General features: G+C 35.2%; 1 protein-coding gene and 4 long non-coding RNA genes across 10 annotated transcripts; all 5 read right to left on the minus strand.

The window, feature by feature from the left end:
- Nucleotides 1-1,590: 1,590 nt before the first annotated feature.
- LOC110904523 (probable low-specificity L-threonine aldolase 1) lies at nt 1,591-3,898 on the minus strand. 3 transcript variants are annotated; one of them, XM_022150361.2, is made up of 10 exons: nt 3,762-3,898; nt 3,052-3,499; nt 2,873-2,984; nt 2,734-2,784; nt 2,563-2,634; nt 2,336-2,468; nt 2,188-2,246; nt 2,016-2,116; nt 1,833-1,899; nt 1,591-1,756 (listed from the first exon to the last, which is right to left on the minus strand). In XM_022150361.2, the coding sequence occupies exons 2-10, from the start codon at nt 3,492-3,494 to the stop codon at nt 1,715-1,717; spliced, it is 1,080 nt and encodes a 359-aa protein (XP_022006053.1). In that variant the 5' UTR covers nt 3,495-3,499; nt 3,762-3,898; the 3' UTR covers nt 1,591-1,714. The 3 variants fall into 3 exon arrangements, with proteins under 3 accessions (XP_022006053.1, XP_022006055.1, XP_022006054.1); XM_022150363.2 differs by lacking the exon at nt 3,762-3,898 and adding an exon at nt 3,577-3,745 and having other exon boundaries at nt 3,052-3,496; XM_022150362.2 differs by lacking the exon at nt 3,762-3,898 and adding an exon at nt 3,577-3,728.
- Nucleotides 3,899-8,576: 4,678 nt separating this feature from the next.
- LOC118486739 lies at nt 8,577-9,587 on the minus strand. Its single transcript, XR_004879699.1, has 2 exons — nt 9,346-9,587; nt 8,577-9,158 (listed from the first exon to the last, which is right to left on the minus strand). It is a non-coding gene; the product is annotated as an uncharacterized LOC118486739 (long non-coding RNA).
- A 1,433-nt stretch (nt 9,588-11,020) lies between these two features.
- LOC110906144 lies at nt 11,021-12,168 on the minus strand. Its single transcript, XR_002573697.2, has 3 exons — nt 12,065-12,168; nt 11,711-11,982; nt 11,021-11,165 (listed from the first exon to the last, which is right to left on the minus strand). It is a non-coding gene; the product is annotated as an uncharacterized LOC110906144 (long non-coding RNA).
- Nucleotides 12,169-13,775: 1,607 nt separating this feature from the next.
- On the minus strand, nt 13,776-18,305 carry LOC110904522. 4 transcript variants are annotated; one of them, XR_002572588.2, is made up of 6 exons: nt 17,938-18,304; nt 17,275-17,504; nt 17,113-17,177; nt 16,968-17,048; nt 15,657-16,851; nt 13,776-14,354 (listed from the first exon to the last, which is right to left on the minus strand). It is a non-coding gene; the product is annotated as an uncharacterized LOC110904522 (long non-coding RNA). The 4 variants fall into 4 exon arrangements; XR_004879700.1 differs by having other exon boundaries at nt 16,968-16,975; nt 17,090-17,177; XR_002572586.2 differs by having other exon boundaries at nt 16,968-17,177; nt 17,938-18,305.
- A 2,026-nt stretch (nt 18,306-20,331) lies between these two features.
- Nucleotides 20,332-20,954, minus strand: LOC110906143. The gene is made up of 3 exons (XR_004879701.1): nt 20,885-20,954; nt 20,632-20,803; nt 20,332-20,365 (listed from the first exon to the last, which is right to left on the minus strand). It is a non-coding gene; the product is annotated as an uncharacterized LOC110906143 (long non-coding RNA).
- Between the last annotated feature and the right edge of the window lie 730 nt (nt 20,955-21,684).

The following is a 21,684-nucleotide window of genomic DNA, read 5'->3' on the forward strand; positions in this document are numbered from 1 at the left end:
GTCTAGTCAGTTGACATTTAAAAAAAAATCAATGATATGTTTTTCTAAAAAAATATATACCAATATGAGTGTCATGTAGTAGAAATATATAGGTGTTAATATTTGGTTTCAAGATTAAAATGAAAACCAAATCGACCATTTAAAACCGAACCGAATTACATATTTGGTTTTGAACCCAATTTCGAATTTGGTTTTTGATCCAAAATTCTGCGTTTTGTTTGAACCAAATAACTATGTTTTGTCATTTAGTCAAAGCCAATTGCAATTTAACTCGATTCCATAACCCAAACTCAATCCAATAACAAATAATGGTTATTTTGTCAAAAACAAAAACTGAACCAAACTTGAATTCGGTTTTTGGTTCAGTTCTATTTAGTTGCTATACCCCGATACCTCCTATACATCTAGATTTCAACACTCGCTCCCAAGCCACCCATTTAATCTTGTTGTTTAAACCCGCACCACCCCAAATAAACCTTCTTCTAATCCCCTCAAGGTTCTTGATTATGGCATTCGGGGCTCTAAAAAGAGACAAATAGAAGTTGGAGATACTTCCAAGAGCCACCTTTGCCAATGTGATTCTTCCCGCGAGAGAAAGAGCTTTTTCTTTCCAAATGGATGCTTCCATACTTATTTTTTTGGTTTTCTATTTAGTTGCTCAGAACTTTTTCTTTCCAAACCGATACTGGCCGAAATCGAATTCCCGCCGCAATGAGCGGGGAATCCCACTAGTTGATTCTTATAAAACCCAATAACCAATTTGAAAAAATTAAGCACATTACTTCTTTAGCCCAATAACCTTATAACACAATACCCATATTAAACAATTAACTTCATAAACAATCAAATTATTATAATATTGTCATAATGAAGAAACATTAGAGTCGTCGTTGTCGGAGCTGCTTGGTGTTAGAGATGTAAACAAGCTGAGCCACTAGAGATCGGCTTGCTAAAAACTCAAACCGATTTTATCTGGTTTCATCTTTTGTTATACGACTCAAACCGACCGACCCAGACCGGAAAAATATAAAATGATCCTAGCAATTAGTGCAATGTAAGCAGGTTACGATTTGTGACGGGACACATGTTTGGAGATCGTTTTTTAAACCGAACCGGTTGCAGGTTAAATCTATTTGAACCGGTCGAGCTAGTTGAACCGAGGGACATGGTAGGGTGGTCAGACCGGATTTCAAATCTCTGTGTATCTTTTTTATAACGTTACAAACCACACCAAAAGATAAAAGGAGTTCTATATTTGTTTTAATTTAATTATATGCATTTAGTTTTAATTTTGAAGTTAATCATAAGGTCATCCGGTTTTTGAAACCAATCCGACCAGTAGAGTAGACCGGTAAGCTATTGGTTCGATGGCCGGTCCAGTTATGAAAACATTGGTTTATGGTCACTCATCAGACAGGGGTAGCTGTCACTCTTGATAAGTGTGACGAAACCATTGATCCACGATCATAAGCTTTACGGAATGTCTGAGGATGCTGCACGGCACTTGCAGGGCAATTTCATGACAACTTGCTCTCTTTGTTACTAGGTTTGAGCTTCAATGGTACATACTATATATTACTAGCTGCGGTATTAAAGTGAAACAACAGGTGTGATTTTAAAGAGATTGTCCACAGAAAACCAATTTCAACACAAATTCAAACTATTGTTTTACAACTGGAAGTGAAAATGATGTTCACAAAGATTAAGATTTGCCTCAGTTTCCGCCATTTTCATCAGTCCCTCCGGTCATAGCTTGCTGAAAGGTAAGGGCAACAAGTGAGAGAGCATGACGAATAGACTAACAAGAGAGGTTAGGCAGTGACGCGCTGTACCTTTATGCAGGCCAATGTGTACTGCACATCACTTGCAGAAACTTGGTGATGAATCACAATCCTAACCCTGAACCATATTTCTATGAACATTACTTATCAAGAGAACTGTGTACTATATATACTAAGTTATCAAAATAAGTAAATCTAATGACACAACTTAATTAATAGATTAATAATTCATACCTGGATGAGCTATCTGGCATCAAAAGTATACCATGCTCATCCAAAATTTTGCCTAACTTCAGTGCTGTAATATGTGACCCCTTTGCTATCTCAAAATAAACCTGCTCAATAACCGGCATTGTTTAAATGTGATCATGAAGCAATACTTAGTATTTTATCATATGCATCTTACAATATTTGTCTCCACGGAAGCTACATCCACACTCAGACCCTTGATTTTGTTTAGCCCTTCTGCAAAACAAGACTCATACAAACTTATGCACTTATGCTGATTGAGATATAATAATTATTATATAATAAATGATGAAAGATTTTGTTACCGGCTAACGTCTTGGCATTTTTGTGATCAGTCACAAGCTTTGGCACATTCTCTTGTAAAGCAACTAGAGCAGCAGCACATAAGATGCCAACCTGTCTCATCCCACCCCCTAATGTTTTCCTCAGAATCCTTGCCTATACAAATAAATTTTGAAATTTATAACTTAAAAAGACATAATCAACCAAAACTCCAAAACAAATGTTCCTTTCAAGTACTACAAGAAGATACCCTAGCAATGAAGCTTTTTGTCCCAACAATAACACTTCCGACCGGTGCACCAAGCCCTTTCGACAAGCACACCTAACAATTAAATTTGTGATTTTATATTATTTCTTGGTACCATGATTCTAAAAATAGAGATATTAAAAAAATCTCAAAACTAAGACAAGACAACCCTACCGAAACCGAATCAGCAGCCTGTACAAGCCTATCAACAGGAACATTAAGAGCCTGAATAAAATGACAAGTGAGTTCCAAACTTTTTTATCATAGAATTTAAAGCAGAGTAAAGTGTTACTTTAACAGTTTTTTAACTCACAGCAGACGCATTAAAGATGCGAGCCCCATCGATATGAAGCTTCAAACCATGTTTTTTCGCAAGAGCCCCAACCCGGTCTGTGTACTCAACAGAAAGACATCTACCACCAGAGCTGCATCAACAACTCATCTCTGTTAGCCACTGAACAACACTATACAAAACAACATCCAAATTCATACTTAGCATGCGAATTCTCGAGGCAAATAAGCCTAGTTTTCGGGTAACATATCTCAAAGTCCGGGTTCCGAATCGCAGCCTCGATCACATCAACATCAATACTCCCATCATCATTGTTCTTAACAGGTCTAGGATGAACACCCCCAATCGTCGAAATCCCCCCGTTTTCGTAAATATGGACGTGAGAATTGTTACCAAGGATGACTTCACTCCCCCTAATCTCACAGTGTACAAGAACACTGATCAGATTACCCATTGTCCCTGAAGGAACAAAGAGTGCAGCCTCTTTGCCCGTAATTCGGGCCATTTCGGTCTCCAGTTGTCGGGCCGTTGGGTCGTAGATCAAAACATCGTCATCCACATCCGCCTTTGCCATTGCTAATCGCATCGTTTCGGTCGGTTTCGTCACCGTGTCGGACCGGAGATCTATTGTTTTGGTCACCATGGCTACTGCAATCAATGTAAACAAAAATAATAACAATCAAATATATTAATTTAAATTATATTGAACGATGGATCCTAATTACCAGGGGTATATATATGAGAATGTAATTGATTGAAACTGAAACGGAATTTATGGAATATTTAAAGAAGAAAGGGAGTTATTTGATTGAATGAGAATCAAACACGACAACACAAAACAAAAAAATGGGAAAGAAATGGAATGGAATCAAAGAGACAAAAGAATGAAACAAAGTGAGATGATTAGTACCTGTAGGTGAATCCAAAAGGGGGTGTAAGTATCGGAATTGCGACACCCGTCAAGAGAAAGAGAGATGAATAGACGGCTCACGAGAAAGACTGAAAGTTGGCGTGATATGAGGCGGCCACATGGTTCTATACATTAATACACCATGCATAACCTAGAGTCCCCCCCCTTTTTGACTAATTCAAATTTATTTAAAAATAAATTAAATTCTCATACTCAAATTAGTTGCAAAACGTGTTTTTTTTTCTTTCTAAATCCTTGTGGTTACTGCTTGAGTCAAATGATTTGGATTTGAAAATTCGGTTTTTATTCAGCCATCATATGTAAATGGTTAGGCTTTGAAAATTTACTTTTTATTCAATCATAAATGGTTAGGCTTTGAAAATTCAGTTTTTAATACTATTTTGGTGGTTAGTAAAAATAATTAACGTCAAAATTTTTGTCACCCTAACTATGAAAGCTACGATATAATAGGCTACAATACAGTATGCCATAAACTACTGTTTTATTTCATATGATTTGAGTATAAAGTTACATACTAGCCTCTTAACTATTAAGTTAGTAAGTTTTTTTTAATGACAAATGTTATTTTTACATTAATATATTAAATTTTTTCATTGCCTAGATTTAAACCCAAGACCTACTCTTTAATTGATCCAGATGCGTCTCTAAGAATTCACGTACCCTGTTCGAGCTCGAAAAAATGCGCTCTTTCGTAATGTTTTATTATTATTTAAAAAAAATTAAATTAGTATCGGGCTCAATAAACCTAATATCAAGTGTGCTAAATAGACCTATACTGGTATGTGTTTACTATTTAAAAATAAATAAATAACATATTATATATCGGATTTTTTTTTAAATTCGTGTACCCCTCTAAATCACGGGTCTTGTCATTGTGCGGAGGTCCTCCTCGCACACCATCATAGCCGCCACTGAATAGACCATGTGTAGGGGAAGACACAACTAATGCCCCACCTTTGGCGTTTTGCGCCATGCGGCGGTCCAGTCAGCATTGGGGCATTATGGAGCGTTTTTTTTCTAAAATGGGTGTAGTGAGGATGTGAGCATTGTGGGACATTTTATGTTAAAAGAGGTGTAATAGAATTAAATAAAAAAACCATCAAAAAAAATATATTGGACAGACAAAAAGAAAAATACTGGTGGTGATTGGCCAAAGATCTTTAACACCGGTGTGGAAAAAAGAAAGCTTTATGCATTTAAAAAAAACGCCCAAAGGGCGATAATTAGACTTGATGAGGTGTTTTTTAAGGGAAAATGCCTAAAAAAACCACCACACATAGTCTAAGTGAATAATAGAAGTGATTTTGATGACGATTATATGACTAGGCAAACTTCTATCTATAGATGAATCACCCAACCTCATCTTTTCGGCCTAACTTGAGATGTGATCCACAAATTCCCTTTTCCTTCAATCATCACTTTTAAATTATTGCCCCAATTTTCAACAACACAAATAAGAATTATAAGAGCATCACCAATACATATGTATTTGGGGGATGTTTTTAGTTGTCATATGGGCTTTGTCCAACTAATAGAATAGTTTCTCTCACTTACCTTACTCACACTACTTAAAAACATAACTTCTCTCTCCTTTCTCCTCCCTTACACTCGGATCATTCCCATCCAATCCATCAAATTATACACACATTCCACTAAAAACAACTCCTATATCAATATATTTTCACTAAAAACAAATACTTTTTCTCTCTCTTTTTCAATTAAATAATATTATCATCACATTTTTCTCTTTCCTTCACTCACAACCACTTTCAATATATATTAAAAAAATTATACTGGGTGGACAGTGTCCCCCCAAATATACAGATGAACAGTAACATTTTCTCTCTCCTCCACTCGCAACCACTTTTTATACCCTTTACAATATAAAAACTCACCCTCATAAGTTTTGATGGATTGGATGAGAATGCTCTCACATACCTTATTTTTCCTCATTCTTTCTCACATACACATTCATACTCTCTTTCCTCCATATCATCATCTCTTTCCTCCACCTCATCTTTTTCTCTCTTTAAAAACATACAAACACATCCTATTGTGGACGGTCTAAGAACTTCTAATAGGAAACTATTTTTTAATTTTATATATTTAAATAGTACGTGAGAGTACTTTTGTCAGTTATTATAATTAATTTTGTGATTACATATATAATCACAAGTTTACATATGTCTAATAATCAAACTAAATATATGTATACTAACCAAGGGAGCCGCTAAAATGAAAACCACCACCATTTGTAAGAACCATAAGAACCACTCTCCGCCAATCAGATTATGCCAACCAAAAGAGTATTTTGATCATTTACCCCAAATGTCAAATCCCTCGTTCTCTTCATTTAAAGCCAACAGAGATTTTAAAAATCTCTCACCTTTCTCTCTCTTCAAAATATAAACTCTCACCCTCTTTTAAGAATCATTCACCTTCTCTATCTGTCTCTGCATTTTTCTCCGGCGACTATGCCGGCCCATTCTTCATCCCCCTCCCCCCGTGATTACCCAACGACGACAACTGCCGTTGCGGCGGCGGCGGTGCCGGTTGATGTTTCAAGCAGGAGAAAGAGAGAGAGAGTGGACATAGAGAGTAGACAGAGAAAGAGAGAGAGGAGAGAGAGAGGGAGACCGGCGGAGTAGTCCAGCGGCGGTGATGATGATGCAACGATGATGATGATGGGGACATGCTGATCGGGCTGTAAAGAGAGAAAGATTCCGGTTGTGTCTCCGCCGTAAGCGACAGCAATGATGTTCTTCTCTGGTAAACCTTTCAACTCCTTTTCTTTCTCTCTTAGTTCATTTTTCTTTTTCTGGATCCGAGTCTCCTGCTTGCTTCGTTGTTCAGGTGAGTGGGAGGAGGTTGAAGAGGTAGCGGCAGTGGTTGTTATTTTGGGTTGTTTTGAGATTTTGTTTGATTCAGTTTTGGATATGGGGATTTTCGAGTTGGCAGTAATAGGACGAGAAATTTTTTTTCCGACAGTTTGATGACGATGGCGCGGCAATGACAGTGGAAGGTAGGTTTTTCACCTGCAACCCCGCTTTTGCAGCAAGAGTATTTGGAACTTTGAGCCAAACCCCGTTTTTTTCAATACCCCACACATGTTTTTTGAGTTGTTTTTTTTTTGTTTGGTTTTTGATTTTTGTTTGTTGGTTTTTTATATTTTTTCCCCAGTCGATGATGATAACAATCTATCTGAGACACCTACCGAGTTGCGATTTCTGGGTGCGTTCGTTTTGCGTAAAAAAGTTCTTATAAAAAAAGTTAAAACCATAAACTTTTTAACGTAAACCGTAAACTTTTTAACGTTTACGTAAACTTTTTAACGTAAAACGTAAATTTTTTAATGTAAAACGTAAAAAGTTTAACGTAAAACGTAAAAAGTTTAACATAAAATGTAAAAACGTAAAAAGTTTAACATAAAACGTAACACGTATAAAGTTTAACGTAAAATGTAAAACGCAAAAAGTTTAACGTAAAACGTAAAAAGTTTAAAAAATATGTGTAAAAAATCTGAATTTAAAAAGCTTCTAATAAAAAAAATTGTTTAAAAAATAAAAACTAATATAATAATACAAAAAAGTAATAAAAATAATAAATACAAAAAGACAAAAAGAAGTAATTTTACTAAACTACCCTTTTGCATTAAAATATTAAAAATATAATAAGACAAAAAATATTTAATAGTATTTTTAATTATTTTTAATCTTATCCATCAATTTTGTTGATCTAGTGGCTAGAAAGTGGTTCTCTCGGTTCTTACAACTGAAGGTGGTTTTTATTTTAGCGGTCTCCAACTAACCAATATACATTTATGTAAAAATCTACTAGGGGTGTGCACGGTTCGGTTATTAGCATTATCCGTAACCGTAACCGAAGTCATCGGTTAATCGGTTCGGTTAATTTGTCGGTTTTCGGTTCGGTTCGGTTAATTTTCGGTTAATAACCAATTCAAACAAGGGCTAATGTTTTTTAAATACATGAAATGGATGTATAAATAAATGAAATGGAGGTATAATGCATGAATAGATGTTTAAATACATAAAATGAAGGTATAAATAAATGAAATGAAGGCATAAATAAGTGAAACAGATGTATTATTACATGAAATGAAAGTATAAAACATGAAATACATGAAATAGAGGTATAAAAGCTAGAAATATATAAAAAAAATGATTTGGTTCGGTTCGGTTAATTTTGGTTAACCGATGGTAAAAAAATATCCGTTAACCAACTTTCGGTTAATTCGGTTTCGATTAATTTCGGTTTAGTTTTGTTGGTTTTTCGGTTAACGGTTCGGTTATTGCACACCCCTAAAATCTACATATGTGTGATCTAAATTGCATTTTTAATTAATATTTGACAAAAACTACTCTCAAATAGTTTTGGTCATATAAAATATACTAGCCTAAGACCCCGCGACTTTCGCGGGTGGCTAAACATCAACTAAACACATAAAATAATTTAAACGTAGAACCGTTAAACTTTGATTGTTAAACCTAATATTTTGAGACACTTGAGAACGTCCCAAAAGTACATCGACATAATGTTCGTTACACATTGATTTAATAAATTACACTCACAATTGGTTACCTTTTTATGAATATCCAAAACCATGTGAGGAACAACTTTTTCATCATCAAAACCATCCAACAAACAAAAGCAAAAATTACATACAACACACCCTTAAATCTTTCAAATAGGCTGAGTTGGGTTAATCTAACCAGGAAGTCACAACCATGATCACATTAAGACTTTTTCATCATCACAACCACAAAATTTTGAAAGCAACCAAATAACAAAATACATCATTCTATTAAAACAGTTTATAAACAAAAAATATTTAAACTTCAATTCCTTTTGACATCTAATCTGACTAAAGCAATTGGAATGAAAGTTTAATCAAATAAGAAAAACAAACATCTGATGAATTCCAAATCTCCAAACAAAGTTTGACATTTTTCCTCAAACTACAATTGTTCATTTAAAAGACTTTATTAAAAAACTTTGAGTCATCAAGCAAAGCACTACAATAAGTCCAATTAAATCATAAGAGAATAAGGTACCTTAATCACAAAATAACCATCTCAAACCTTCGGCAAAGAAAAGCACCAGTATTTAACGCCACAAAAACAACTAATAAAAACATCCGGCAATCGATCCTAATTAACCGAACGCCAGCTACAAAAAACGCTAAATCGAATAGAATCAAGAGCAGGTACAAAGACGAAGTTAATCGACGAAGAAACCTCCACCACCATGGTCGCCTCTCCCCATAAAATTGCAATATGGCTCATTCACATCTCACAAAGCTTCCCTATTTTTCAATCACAACTGCGCCTTCCTTAAAACTTCAACAGATGCTGCCAACTGAAACAAAGGAATGGTTATGAATGAAGATAAAATGATGTGAGATGGAGTATTGGTAATGATTAACTAAATTATACATTTGTTTCAACTTAGCATTTACCTTGGTAATGTAGCACTGCATTAAAAGATATATATGAAATTTTTAAGAGTATTAAATCGGTCTTTTAAAAATAAGAAGTATCATTACCATGTAAAAAGGATAAGCAAGCATTGAAAAAGGGAGGGTGAAGCATAGTGTTTGTGCCATCCAATCCAAAGTCTTGAATGTTGTCTCGGTTAACTATAGAAGAAAATCAGGAAAATTAAATAAATTGATCGTAAATTTTCAACATAATGCTGCAACTAACCATAAGAAAGATACCGGGTGCCATCATTCATCGTTTTTCAACATGTCCATGGTTTTGGTTATGCTTCTATGACAATTTCTCTTGTAATGAGGAAATATTAATGCAGGGCCAGCTTGATTAGTGATGTTAATTATATGAAATACATTATCATTTCAGAATTCTATTTAGACAACAACATCAAATATATGTAGAAATTCTTTACGTATGTGAAATACTGATTCATGTTGTGAAATAGTGAGCAAATTAGTGAACCAAAGTGGAGTTAGTTAAAACGTACCATCTATGATAAGGCATAAGAATTGAAGAATGTAGAAGATGCCCAACCACACTATTATTGTTTGGATTGTTGGAGAAGCTTCCATGGCCACTACAAATCAATACAGCATAATCAAGATCAAAAATTGAAAAATTCAACCATGCCCCTTTTGAGTTTTGTAGTCAAAACAATATTCTGGTTGAATCCAAAACTAATGAGCATTCTTATTTTATCTAGTTTGGTCATTATACTTCAAGTGGTGTATAAATTTTGGAACTCTACAATAAATAGCAAGTTAGCAACACATTCACGTCATCTCTAATTTGGTCATTAATTGATATAAACTTGTTTATAATTTCCAAAAAGAACTCCATAACGACAAACGTATCTTTTATCCGGTAAGCGTCTAAACGACCGAAAAATCAAGAAGGGTTTGGAGGTTTACCTCAACAATCTACCTTCTTTAATTTACACACATAGTCACATTCATATTACTGGCAACAAAGTAAAATAACGATGAAATTAAGCAAAACTTCTACTAAACCAAACACATATAGAAGATTTATAGAGAAATTGGGAAAATTACATACCTAGAAGTGTTTAATAAAGCTTTCATTCCCCTTCTCTACACAAACCATAAGATGATTACTTCTCCTTTCTCCGCTGGAAACTCTATTGCTTTCTTCTCCTTTCTTTTTTCACTACATACCTAGAAGTGTTTAATAAAGCTTTTGTTCCCCATTAAAAACTAAGTTAAGTAGTAAAACCAACAGCAACAATTCTGCACCAAACAAAAATTTTCAACTCTCCAATTCATTATTCACAACTCAAGAAAGCCTAATATTGGAAGCCCAAAATCAAAATGAAAAGTAAAAGGCGTAATAGTATTGGCATTTGGTAAGTCCTTATTTAAGAGCGCCTCGCACTTTTCATAACACCTCACACTTTTGAAACTGATATTTAAAAACTGAATAGAGTTTACCTTGCTATATTTTGTCATAGTATTCCAGGTGGTAGGTACTTATTTAAGAGCTCTTTGGCAATCTTTGTTGGAAGATCAGAAACCGCTCCGTGAACCTGATAAAACAAATAAATGTAATAAAATATTGCAAAAGTTAAAAAAAATTACATAGCTCACAAGTATGAATAGTGAGTACACACCCTTTCATCTGCAATAATATGTATTTTTCCCAGTTCAAAAGCCGCGGTTGCATAAACATCAGCTAAGAATCCCATAACGGTTCTAGCTAACATGAATCCTCTTCATAGAGCAGGATCCCTAATCAATTGTAATTTTTCGCGGTACTCGTCAGTCGAGTGATTGATACATCTTTGTAATACACCACATCCGTGTTGATGGGTTGCTATTTCAACACAGAATTTTGTAGCAGCTTCATAGATGAACTGTGATCAGTAAGGAAATGGGTCAGATTAGGGTCATATTTTAACTCCAAAAGGTCAAATGGCCAAATTAAAGGTCAAACATTTTATTTTCCATTACATTTTGTAAATTTGAGATCAAACTTTTTACTTTCCGTATCGAAACCCCATACATAATTTGTATTAAAATCAACATTAACAATTCCTAATTCATTAACAAAAAAAAAAATCAATGTCGGGTTGACCCCAAAACCTCTTCTCTAGTTCTGTTAAAACAACTTTGTAAATAATAATTGCACTAAATGTGATTACCAAAGCTATATTCTTACAATAATATAAAAAAGACTTTAGTTGCATCAAGTCTAGATAGTTAGTGAACTCTTACTATGTGATCCGTTAGAGATAAAATACGACCAAATCAATCCATCATAGGAATGAGATCGGTACCGAAAATACTGGTAACGAAAATCCCAAAAATTGGTGCCGGTACCGGTAGCAAAAATACCAGTTACGGTACGGTTAGGTACCAGTATCGATACGGACTGGTATTTGAAAGTAAAAATCCGTACCGAAAACAATGGACCTCAGAAACACGAAGGGCGGTTTGTATAACATAATTTGCATGTGGATCTTGAAGCAGTTGTTCAAACTGAGTAGCCGAGATCAGTTCACGGATGATGGTTGACCTGATTTGAGCATCTAACACGGCTAAACATTTCTCGACCACATGGCTACTAAACTTTTGGGTGGCAAGGTGCGATAGTTACCCTTAAACTGAGAGGTCATCTTCGACACAGCCGATGGAATCTGCAGCTCAAGAATGTACTGTACAGCATAGTTTCTACATTGTACGTTTAAAAAATATTAGCCGAAAAAATATAAAAGTGTAAACGACAAAACGGGATTTTTTTTCTTAGCATTACCCGTATGCATCTTGTGCAAGAAGGATGCCATTTTTTATATTTCCAAGACTAAATTCGAACTCGCAACACATTGACTTCCACCACCATAAACTCTATCAAAGTCCATGTAAATTAAGCAAAACGCACAAATTTATTAACAAAACTATACTAAAAAACAAATGAAATAAACCTAAAAATACCTAGTACATACCGGTTTGGCATGTTCATGACCCACTTGACCATTGATCGTTTTCCATCTTGTGGTTCCATCTCATCCATTAAAATCTCCAATCACTTGTGTGTCCCTGCTCATTTGTAAAGCAAACCAATAAATTAGAATCTTGAACATATAATTTGTTGCTACAGGGTTGTATGAGAACATATGATATCGATAAAATACTTAGCAAGTGAAGAAAACGATATGGAAACGGGTCACGCTGAAACACTTTTTTCAAAGCATTTTAGGTTTTTTTTTTTTTTTTTTTTTTTTGAAACAGCTTGAATTATAGAAAATCTGCCTTCGACGGGTTTGAACCCTTGAACTCAAGGGGAGCAATACCTTAACTCCAACGCGTTTACCAATTGGACCTAACTCTAAGCATTTTATGTAGATAGTTATAGTCTAAATTCAGTATAAACACAATTAACATTTAGATTTAAGGAAAGAAAACAAAGAATGCAGATTATAAAAACATGCCAATAAGCTTTCAGCCAAGTGATGACGGCGGACCAAATCACTAAATCACTGGAAGGCTGTAAGGGTATTATCTTTTTTGTAGCCTATCTAGAAGAAAGAAAGAAAGATACAGACTACAAACATTGCAACGACATTATTCATTTAAGCCTACATCTTCATTTGTCTATTTAATTTTGTCTTTTCATGTGTGAGTCAATGAATTTGGTATAGTAAACTTGTACAACATTTACTTTTTATAGAGAAGCAAGTAAATTAGGGATGATCAAAAGTGACATTTTAATTTAGACATTTTGTTATGAAAAACTTTATAGTATCTATTTTTTATAAAAGTGATTGGATTAGTAGTAATATCTCTTAATAAAATTTCATTACTTTGATAATTTTACTTTCTCACAAATCATCATGATGTGGGTTTTCTATAGAAGATTTGCGTCAACATATACGAACATAATTTTACAAAAGTGATTGGATTAGTAGTAATATCTCTTAATAAAATTTCATTACTTTGATAATTTTACAAAAGTGATTGGATTAGTAGTAATATATCCATGTAACATACGACGCGGGGGGGGGGGGGGGTGTTTGGTTGGTAAATGAGTTGTGGTATTCGAGACCGGTTGAGTTAAAATGACCTCGAGCTCGGTCCTCTACTTAAGCTCATTTAAAAAGAGCTTGAGCCTAACCTTCACCTATTGAACTCGAATTGGCTCGCGAGCCCATGATTTATATAGCTTTTAATGAATATATTAAATATATATTTACATAATTTATAAATAAACTTATGATCAAGAAAACTTATAAAATATACATTATGTTATATATAAAAAATTATAATTATAAATAATATAACTAAGTTATATCTCTTCTAACATGTATATGAGACAATATGATAAAAATGCAAAAGCTATTCAAACACTCAAATCTCCTAAACTAAAAGTACACGTGGGTAGGTATGTGAAATTTAAGGCAATAAAGTGACATGTAAATTAAATTCATACAAACATCATTAGCATTTCATTTTGGGTTCACTAAAAAAGTATCAAGTAAATCTTTTATATTATACTAGTGGGAAAGTCCGCGCGTTGCGGCGGGTGTCCCAACTGATATCAAATTCAATTATGATGCCTATTCCGAACCACAACCCATTCCAAGTTTCTAACATTTTATTCCATTTAACGAAAAATCCGTAAGAAGTTATACACATGTTTGCCCAATCTTCTCAGCAGCTTTGATACCAATCTTAACCACAACCCCTTTGACACCGATGCTCCATCATCTAGCCCAACATCAGCTTTAAATCCAAACTAAAATCTAGTATTCAACACAATATTGTATTGAATCTTTTACCTTTTTAAATCAATAGTTCAAACATTAGTCTTTAAATTCTTCAGATCGGCACCGACTGGCACCTGTGACCACATTCTTCATATCATCCATCATATTCTACCAGTTACTTCCCATATCCGCTCAAACGTTCCCTGCTTATAAGGTTTATCAACCACATCCTTGAACCTGACCACCACTGTGATTTGTGCCGAAATCCTTTACTGTAGCAAATTGTCACCGCTGGCCACCGACGGGAGTCGTCAGTTTCTCTCATTGAAAAATTATCACCTGGCCACCCATTTGAGACGTTCCTTCATAGCAATTATATATATAACTTGCTTGAAATAAGACACATCCCAGATCATTCCAATCAAAATCAGTTAATTCAGTACGGGTCACGTTGACCTAACAAACATTTTTGTCCATTTTAAGCATTTTGTCGTAATAAATAACGCTACAATTATGATTAAAATGTTATATACGTAAAGTTAAATTTTAAGTGACTTTAAACCTGTTTGACTCATTCGACTGATTACCCTTTTAACAAAAAATATTAAAAAAATAAAAAAAAACACTAAAAATATTTGACACGTTAAGAGATATAAAAAACACAACCAATTTATAAATGTGACGGTTTAATGGAACGAATGTTTCGAAGTAATACAAAACTCACCTGAACAAAATCCACATGATTAGATGTGCTATTCATATGTGAATAAATTAACTATAAGAAAAAAAAACACTAAAAATATTTGACACGTTAAGAGATATAAAAAACACAACCAATTTATAAATGTGACGGTTTAATGGAACGAATGTAATACAAAACTCACCTGAACAAAATCCACATGATTAGATGTGCTATTCATATGTGAATAAATTAACTATAAGAAAAAAAAGTTTTGGACAAAATGTGTTTTGGGGCAACCCTAACTGAATCCAGCAAAAATTTGTCTGTTTTTGACCCGTTACCGACCCGCCCACTTAGCCACCTTTAGCAAATGTTATATTTAGGTCATTGTGGTTTTCTTGTATTATGAATTAATAACAACTATCGTAATAAACTATATATATAAAATCATAACACAGATTGCAATTAACAAAGTGAATCTGGTATCACAAGTAAGCCCACAAATGTGAGAAACAATAAAAAGACCCCTCTAACTAACTTAGAAAAAATGAGTGATGAACATATGTTAAGAAAATATACTACATAATGTTCAAAGCTACTTCTAATACAACTACTTTCTAACCATAGATCAGAGGCCTTCATTAAATAAAGAACTAAGTAACTAACAACTCTAGAGGTGTAGGCACAAGTGCCGTGAGTGAAAATGATTAAAGCATCGGTCTAGTTCGCTTAAACTACAAGACGAATAAATATAAAAAAGCACTAATAAAAGCTACATGTACAAAACAATAAAAAAAAGTATAGCACTACACTTGCTGTATCAGCAGGTATGGAAACTATAAAGCTATAAAAGTTCCAACAGAAAAAGGTCCGGTTCACATACAGACTACTGAAAACCCGACACAGTAAAAAAGTATATACAGCTGAATACAAAAATAATAGATTTCAAGTTTCAGTACCTGCGCACCTCATGACGGTCATGCACAAACTTCAGATCATGTAGGATTAGGCGTATGTATGAGGCAACTTGACAATGTTGAAGATGGTATGTTTGATAGAGACTTAGAAGGGAACCTTTTGTTACAAGCTCATAAAATGTATACAATTTTGAGTCATCCTGAAGGGCACATATGTATAAAAAACTTCACTGTACAGGTATATCTTGGACAAAAAAACTTACAAAATAGTATATCTTGAGGACAAACAAACTTCTTTTTTGTAAAAAATTCTGCAACAAATATCTAAGTGGGCTTCACTCCTACCTTGTATGCATCCCAATTCCCAATGCTTAAAAGCATCAACTATAACTAACAACTTGATGTTGGTCTCATGAGGAATAGACAGCTAGTCCCATAAAAACTTTGCAAAGATGGTCACATACCATCTCTTCTAGAAGATGGTCCCATCGTTTAACTTATGAGAATTCAAGCTCATTTAACTTATGAATCAATAATATTTAAAATAAAATAAAATAAAAATAATCCAACTAAGGAAAAAATCAGCACCCGCAAAACAGCAGGGTGATTTAAAAAAGTAGTCACAATCATAAACCCTAGAAAGTCGTCGTTTTGAAATTCATAAACCCTAGAATCACCTGACTGACGGCGTCATTTTGAAAAAGATATTCTCGAAACAGATCTGATACGCCCCAATCTTTACCGTCAAACGATGTCGGATCTGCACCAAATGCCACCGCCTTATCAAACGTTTATCGGATGGCCCCGAGAGGGTTAATCAAGCAATTGTATTGACGTCCCACCATATCCAGATACAGCAGATTTCTTCTCACATAAACACACTTCAAACTGAGACCGAATGAGATCAGAGTCGGTTACACATGTTCATCGGATTCCCGCGTTAATACTTAAAGGAGGCTCATTTTCCGCCAAAAGTGCGTTGGATTGCCGCCAAGGTCATGACACGCCCCCCGTTGACACGTCAGCTCCTTACTTCTCCTCACTTTCTTTCACTCAATATCACCAACTGTATCATTTTGAAGTTGGTTGAATTCGTCGAATAACCCCTAAGGTTTGTAGAATGAAGGGACATGGAATACCAACAAATTTCAGATTACTCCTCATTGTTCTCCTCCCTATTTCCACCACTTCCTTTCCTCAGCATAGCAGCAAATTTCCCATAATCAACCTGTCAATCCTGCACCACCATGTTTAATCTATCATCAGTTTGCCGAATTAATGACGGCGCTTGTGTAATTATTAACAGCAACCACAGTAAATCAAAAATTCAAAAAGTCATAAATCCAAACTTACAAATCTTTCTTTTGTTCCAATGAATCAAAACGTTAATAAATACGGAAAGAACGATTAAAGATGTTTGTGATCAACAGTATTCTGCACAAAAAGAACATTTAGAGACTATAGTTATGACTGACCCATTACTGAAAGAAACAACAACCGCAGATGGCGTCTAAGCAGTAGTGGCTGTAACAGTTGAATTGGTTGTCAAGGAAGCATAAGCACCTACAAAAAGATTTTAGCCAAAAAAAACATAATAGTCAAATGAGTGATCAACAGTATTAGGTTGAACAACATTGGCTCTAACTTGCTTAGCATAGACCTTGAATCCAGGTGACATGGATTGTTTCAATGCAACAGCTAGTGCACCGATCTGGTGGTTGTGTGAACCACCCTACAGAGTTGGGAAGACAGCAAAACTGATCTTGTCATAAACTGCATCTTCTTCTGTGGTTTTGACAGATCATACCGGCTCTCGGTCCCCTAAGACTCTTGTAGGTGGTGGTTGTGACCACATCATAGTACTCAAACGAATCTGTAGGTTGTAGCTACCTATCAAACCTCAAAGAAATTTCTATCAGGATAATCAAATGAATGAAAGTAAAGATTCAACATACCATGTTCTAGTCCCAAATCATTATTATAACTTAACATAAATTTCACATAACAGAATCTTAAACTATTTGAGGGGAATAAAATATTTACATTACCCTAAAATGATTGCATCTAGGTTTTTAACTTCACATTCACGATAAAACTGAATCAATAAAGCTACCCAACAAAAGTCAAACATGGTCATCTAGCAATCAAACTTTTAGGTCAAGAACATGAACTGAAAGTGCACAAAAATCAGCAGATTAGAGATCGATTTTAGCAACCATCAAGATGCATTTGTGATTAACAACACACAAATCCTTAAAACACACCCAAACCCAGAAATCAAATAAAATATGATTCCAAAACGCAAAAAAAAAAAAATAATTACCAGCAATCTGCTTGGAGAACTCATACCACCAATCATTAGAATCCTCTTCAGAAGACCTAGAAGCCAAACCATTTTCACCCTTGGTTTTCTTCTTCGCTTTGCTTCTTTGATTTACGAAATTTGAGAAGAATGCTCTGATGAATGTTGTGCCAAAGAGTCAGGAGAGGAAAATAAATGGTGTGCGTCAAAAGGAGACAATAATCAATTGTATTAATGTTCCATCCGACCTTTGGCTTCCTCCGACTTATCATTGGCGTCTGCTTTCAATTGCATTCGGTTGCTGTGGTGTGAATGACGATCACTTGAGGGAGAGAGGGGCATGATGGGAAGAAAAAGTGTTAAAATTGGAGATTTGTTCTTGCCTTTTGGGCTGCCATCTTAAAAATTAGGGGTTAAATTACTTTTGTGTCTATTGGAAATGTATTATATAGTTAGAGTAAACTGCCATTTTGGTCCCTGTGGTTTGGGCACTTTTGCCATTTTAGTCCAAATCTCAAACTTTTTACATCTGGGTCCCTGTGGTTTGCATTTTGTTGCCATTTTAGTCCAAAATCCAAAAACCCTCTATTTTGACTGTTGAAAACTGATCATTTTGTCCTTTAGTGCAGGGGTATTTTGGTCATTTTTTAAATCTTTTTCTATTTAATGTCACTAGATAGAAAAACCCTAACACACATTTCTCAAGTCCAGCAGCACACAAAGACCATGTTCTCTCTCAGATTCAGATCCGGCGACCAGACTCGCTGTCGAGGATCTCCGGCGCCACACCTCCGACGAACCACCACACCACAACCCTCTGCTCTTCCCTCTCTTCATTGGTCACCGGAAAACAGCCGGTTCCGGTCGTAAACCCGACAACAAACACCCACGACAGCCCCCCCCCCCCCCGATCCTTGTTATTCTGGTCACTGCTCTCCCCTCCCCTCGGCCTCTCTCTCACTGCTCTCCCTCCCCTCAGTGGAGCCGGCGACCTGCAGATGATGAGCTCGATGGCACCGCCCCCATCTACCACCACCGCCCCCATCTCTCTACATCATTCAAGCACTCCGGTGATCAATCTCGACAACTCCAACAACGGTTCATCCACTTCCGGCAGTAGATTTAGCAACCACAAGAAAGCTAGGGTTCATCCACTTCTGGTAAGTGAAAATGTGAGTATTTGGGGATTTTGGGTGTTTTATGAAGTTTCTAGTGAATATTTGGGGATTTTGAGTTTTTGTTTCTAGTGAATATTTTGGGATTTTGGGTGGTTACGGTGGTGGATTTGAGGGTTTTTCATGGTGGGTTTTCGGATTTGAGGGGTTTTCACGATGGTTGTGGTGGCAGGTGGCGGGATTGAGAGGTGGTCGACAGAGCTATGGCGGCGTTGCCGGCGGTGGATCTGTATATATGAGAGAGAATTTGTAGAGAGAGTTAAGGAATTGGTTTGGTGGTGGAAGTGGTCTGGTGGTGGTGGTGTATAGCAGGAACGAGAGAGAAAGGTAGAGAGGGGTGTATATTTGGGGTTTTTTAATAAAAGGAATTGATTTAATGAAAATTAAATGACCAAACTACCCCTGCAGATAAAGACAAAAAAGGGACCTTAAAACAGTAAAAAATGAGATATTTTGAGTTTTGGACTAAAATGGCAACAAAATGCAAACCGCAGGGACCTAGATGTAAAAAGTTTGAGATTTGGACTAAAATGGTAAAAGTGTCCAAACCACAGGGACCAAAATGGCAGTTTACTCATATAGTTATATAGATATATAGATAATTTATAATTGCTTTTACATTTTTTATAGGAAATGACTACTTTCTAAAATGAAAATTAAAGATAAATACAGGTGTGGCTTATAAATTTTTGTGTTAGTTACTTTTAGAAAGATTTGGAAAAAAAAGTGTTTTACTCAACCCGCCAACTTGACCGGTACCAAAACCCATTTTGACCCGTACCCATATTGCAACATATTGACCAGAAAAGTCTCATTTTTTTACACACAGTTGATCAGAAAGAATTACTTGGTTGAAAATAGCAGAGGGTGTACCTTAACTGTATTTCTAAAGTAGAAATCAGAGAATCTGATGCAAGAAAGCAGTTGATATTACACTGCAAGGAGGTTAGATCCTTTTTCCACCAAAGACACAATCACCGCCACATTATCCAGCTTGCCACCAGCATATCCAGTGTATCCAGCAGCATGTGCAACGTCTGAGAACGAACTTCTTACAAATGAAGACTTCCCTACCTCTTGTGCATCCATGTCTTCGATATTTGGCCAAAATTCGCAACCACCGAACAAAGACACTAAATATCATACATTCATTAGCATGACACAAAAATTATAAAATATAGTTTGAATGCATATAATGGAATTTAAGATAGATATCTCTCTTAAAAATGAAAAAAAATACCTTTAACTAAGCCGTTCATTCACTAATCACTACCCTGCACATATATGAACATCATATACATATTAGTATATTACAAAATTTGGCTGGTTCTAAAATATTAATCGATTTGACTCATCACCAACGCATATTAATCCATTAATTAAGAATAAAAAATGATTTAGTGATCAAATAAACGACCCAGTAATAAGACTGATTGATCACTACGTCTTGAAAGTGTTAAAAGTATCATGTATGTTAAATATTATACTTATACTAATACACTCATACTAAACAAAAAAAAAATTAAATCTAACAACAAACCTTCTGGAGTTAATTGCAGCCAACGTCATCGCGATGCTTCGACCAAAATCCACTCAATGATACAAATCTATAAAACATTGTCGTATCGCCGTCACTGAACCTACAATCTGACGCTGGTCCCGGCATCGCTTTCCAATCAACCTCTCGTATTCACCGATTTCGTCGTCAAATACTCCATAACCGATAACAGTTTCCAATTAAAATCAAAAGTTCTTCACAAAATCTGTAGAAGAAAATAATATACGGAACCTACCAAGAACAAAAACTCATCCCACGAAAGAAAACACGAAAAGAAGCGTAGCCTACTACTCAATTCACAACCCACTGGAACCTTTATCTCACAACCGAACCTTTATCTCACAACTGAGCGTCCCAGCATTATATATATTTAATGTTAGGGTGACTAATCTTTAGAATACTCAAGAAATTGTAAAGTTAGGGTTACTAATCTTTAGAATAAACCCCAAATTTGGCAACCTCTGCCTTGAACCACTTGTTCGACCCAGCTGACTCTAATGGTGAACCCTGTCCACTTTTCACCGAAAACCCATTGGTTTTGGTTTTAGGACTCTGGGATGTTGTTTTTTTCTCCTGAAAATGCAAAGACAAAATTATACTCAACAACTAAGAAAGTAAAGATCATTTTTTTTGCCAAATTCAAGAAACATAAATTTAGTTACCTGGTGTAACTGACTGCTTTTAAGAGACGGGCACCCCCGCGAGAGGTGGGATCCCTGAAGAAATCCAATAAGGAATACTTCTGTCGGGCTCATGCAATAGAGATCTTAATTAACCAAATACATACATCACACCACTATTTTGCACAACATTCATAATATTTAGAGTTCATTGGACTGAGAGCTTTTCAAGATGCTATTTTTTGCCCAAATTATTAGATCTATGTTTCAAAATCAACTATAAATTATTACTAACACTAATCACTGAAAAACATATAAAAGTATGATAACTCAACCAGCAAGGGTCCATATAAGCTACTTGAGTCCCGATATAATTGTGAGCACGTCATGAAGCGAAACATAAATTATAACAAAA

Source organism: Helianthus annuus, chromosome 14 (assembly GCF_002127325.2).
Source record: "Helianthus annuus cultivar XRQ/B chromosome 14, HanXRQr2.0-SUNRISE, whole genome shotgun sequence".
NCBI classification, from domain to species: Eukaryota; Viridiplantae; Streptophyta; class Magnoliopsida; order Asterales; family Asteraceae; genus Helianthus; species Helianthus annuus.

What these genes read in the sequence shown, in the direction of transcription:
- LOC110904523 (XM_022150361.2), bottom strand. Translation starts at nt 3,494, where the DNA reads ATGGTGACCAAAACAATAGATCTCCGGTCCGACACGGTGACGAAACCG. An exon ending in CAAAAAGCTTCATTGCTAGG is followed by an intron (nt 2,469 to 2,562) that starts GTATCTTCTTGT and finishes TTATTTGTATAG; the next exon opens with GCAAGGATTCTGAGGAAAAC. An exon ending in ACACATTGGCCTGCATAAAG is followed by an intron (nt 1,757 to 1,832) that starts GTACAGCGCGTC and finishes CTTACCTTTCAG; the next exon opens with CAAGCTATGACCGGAGGGAC.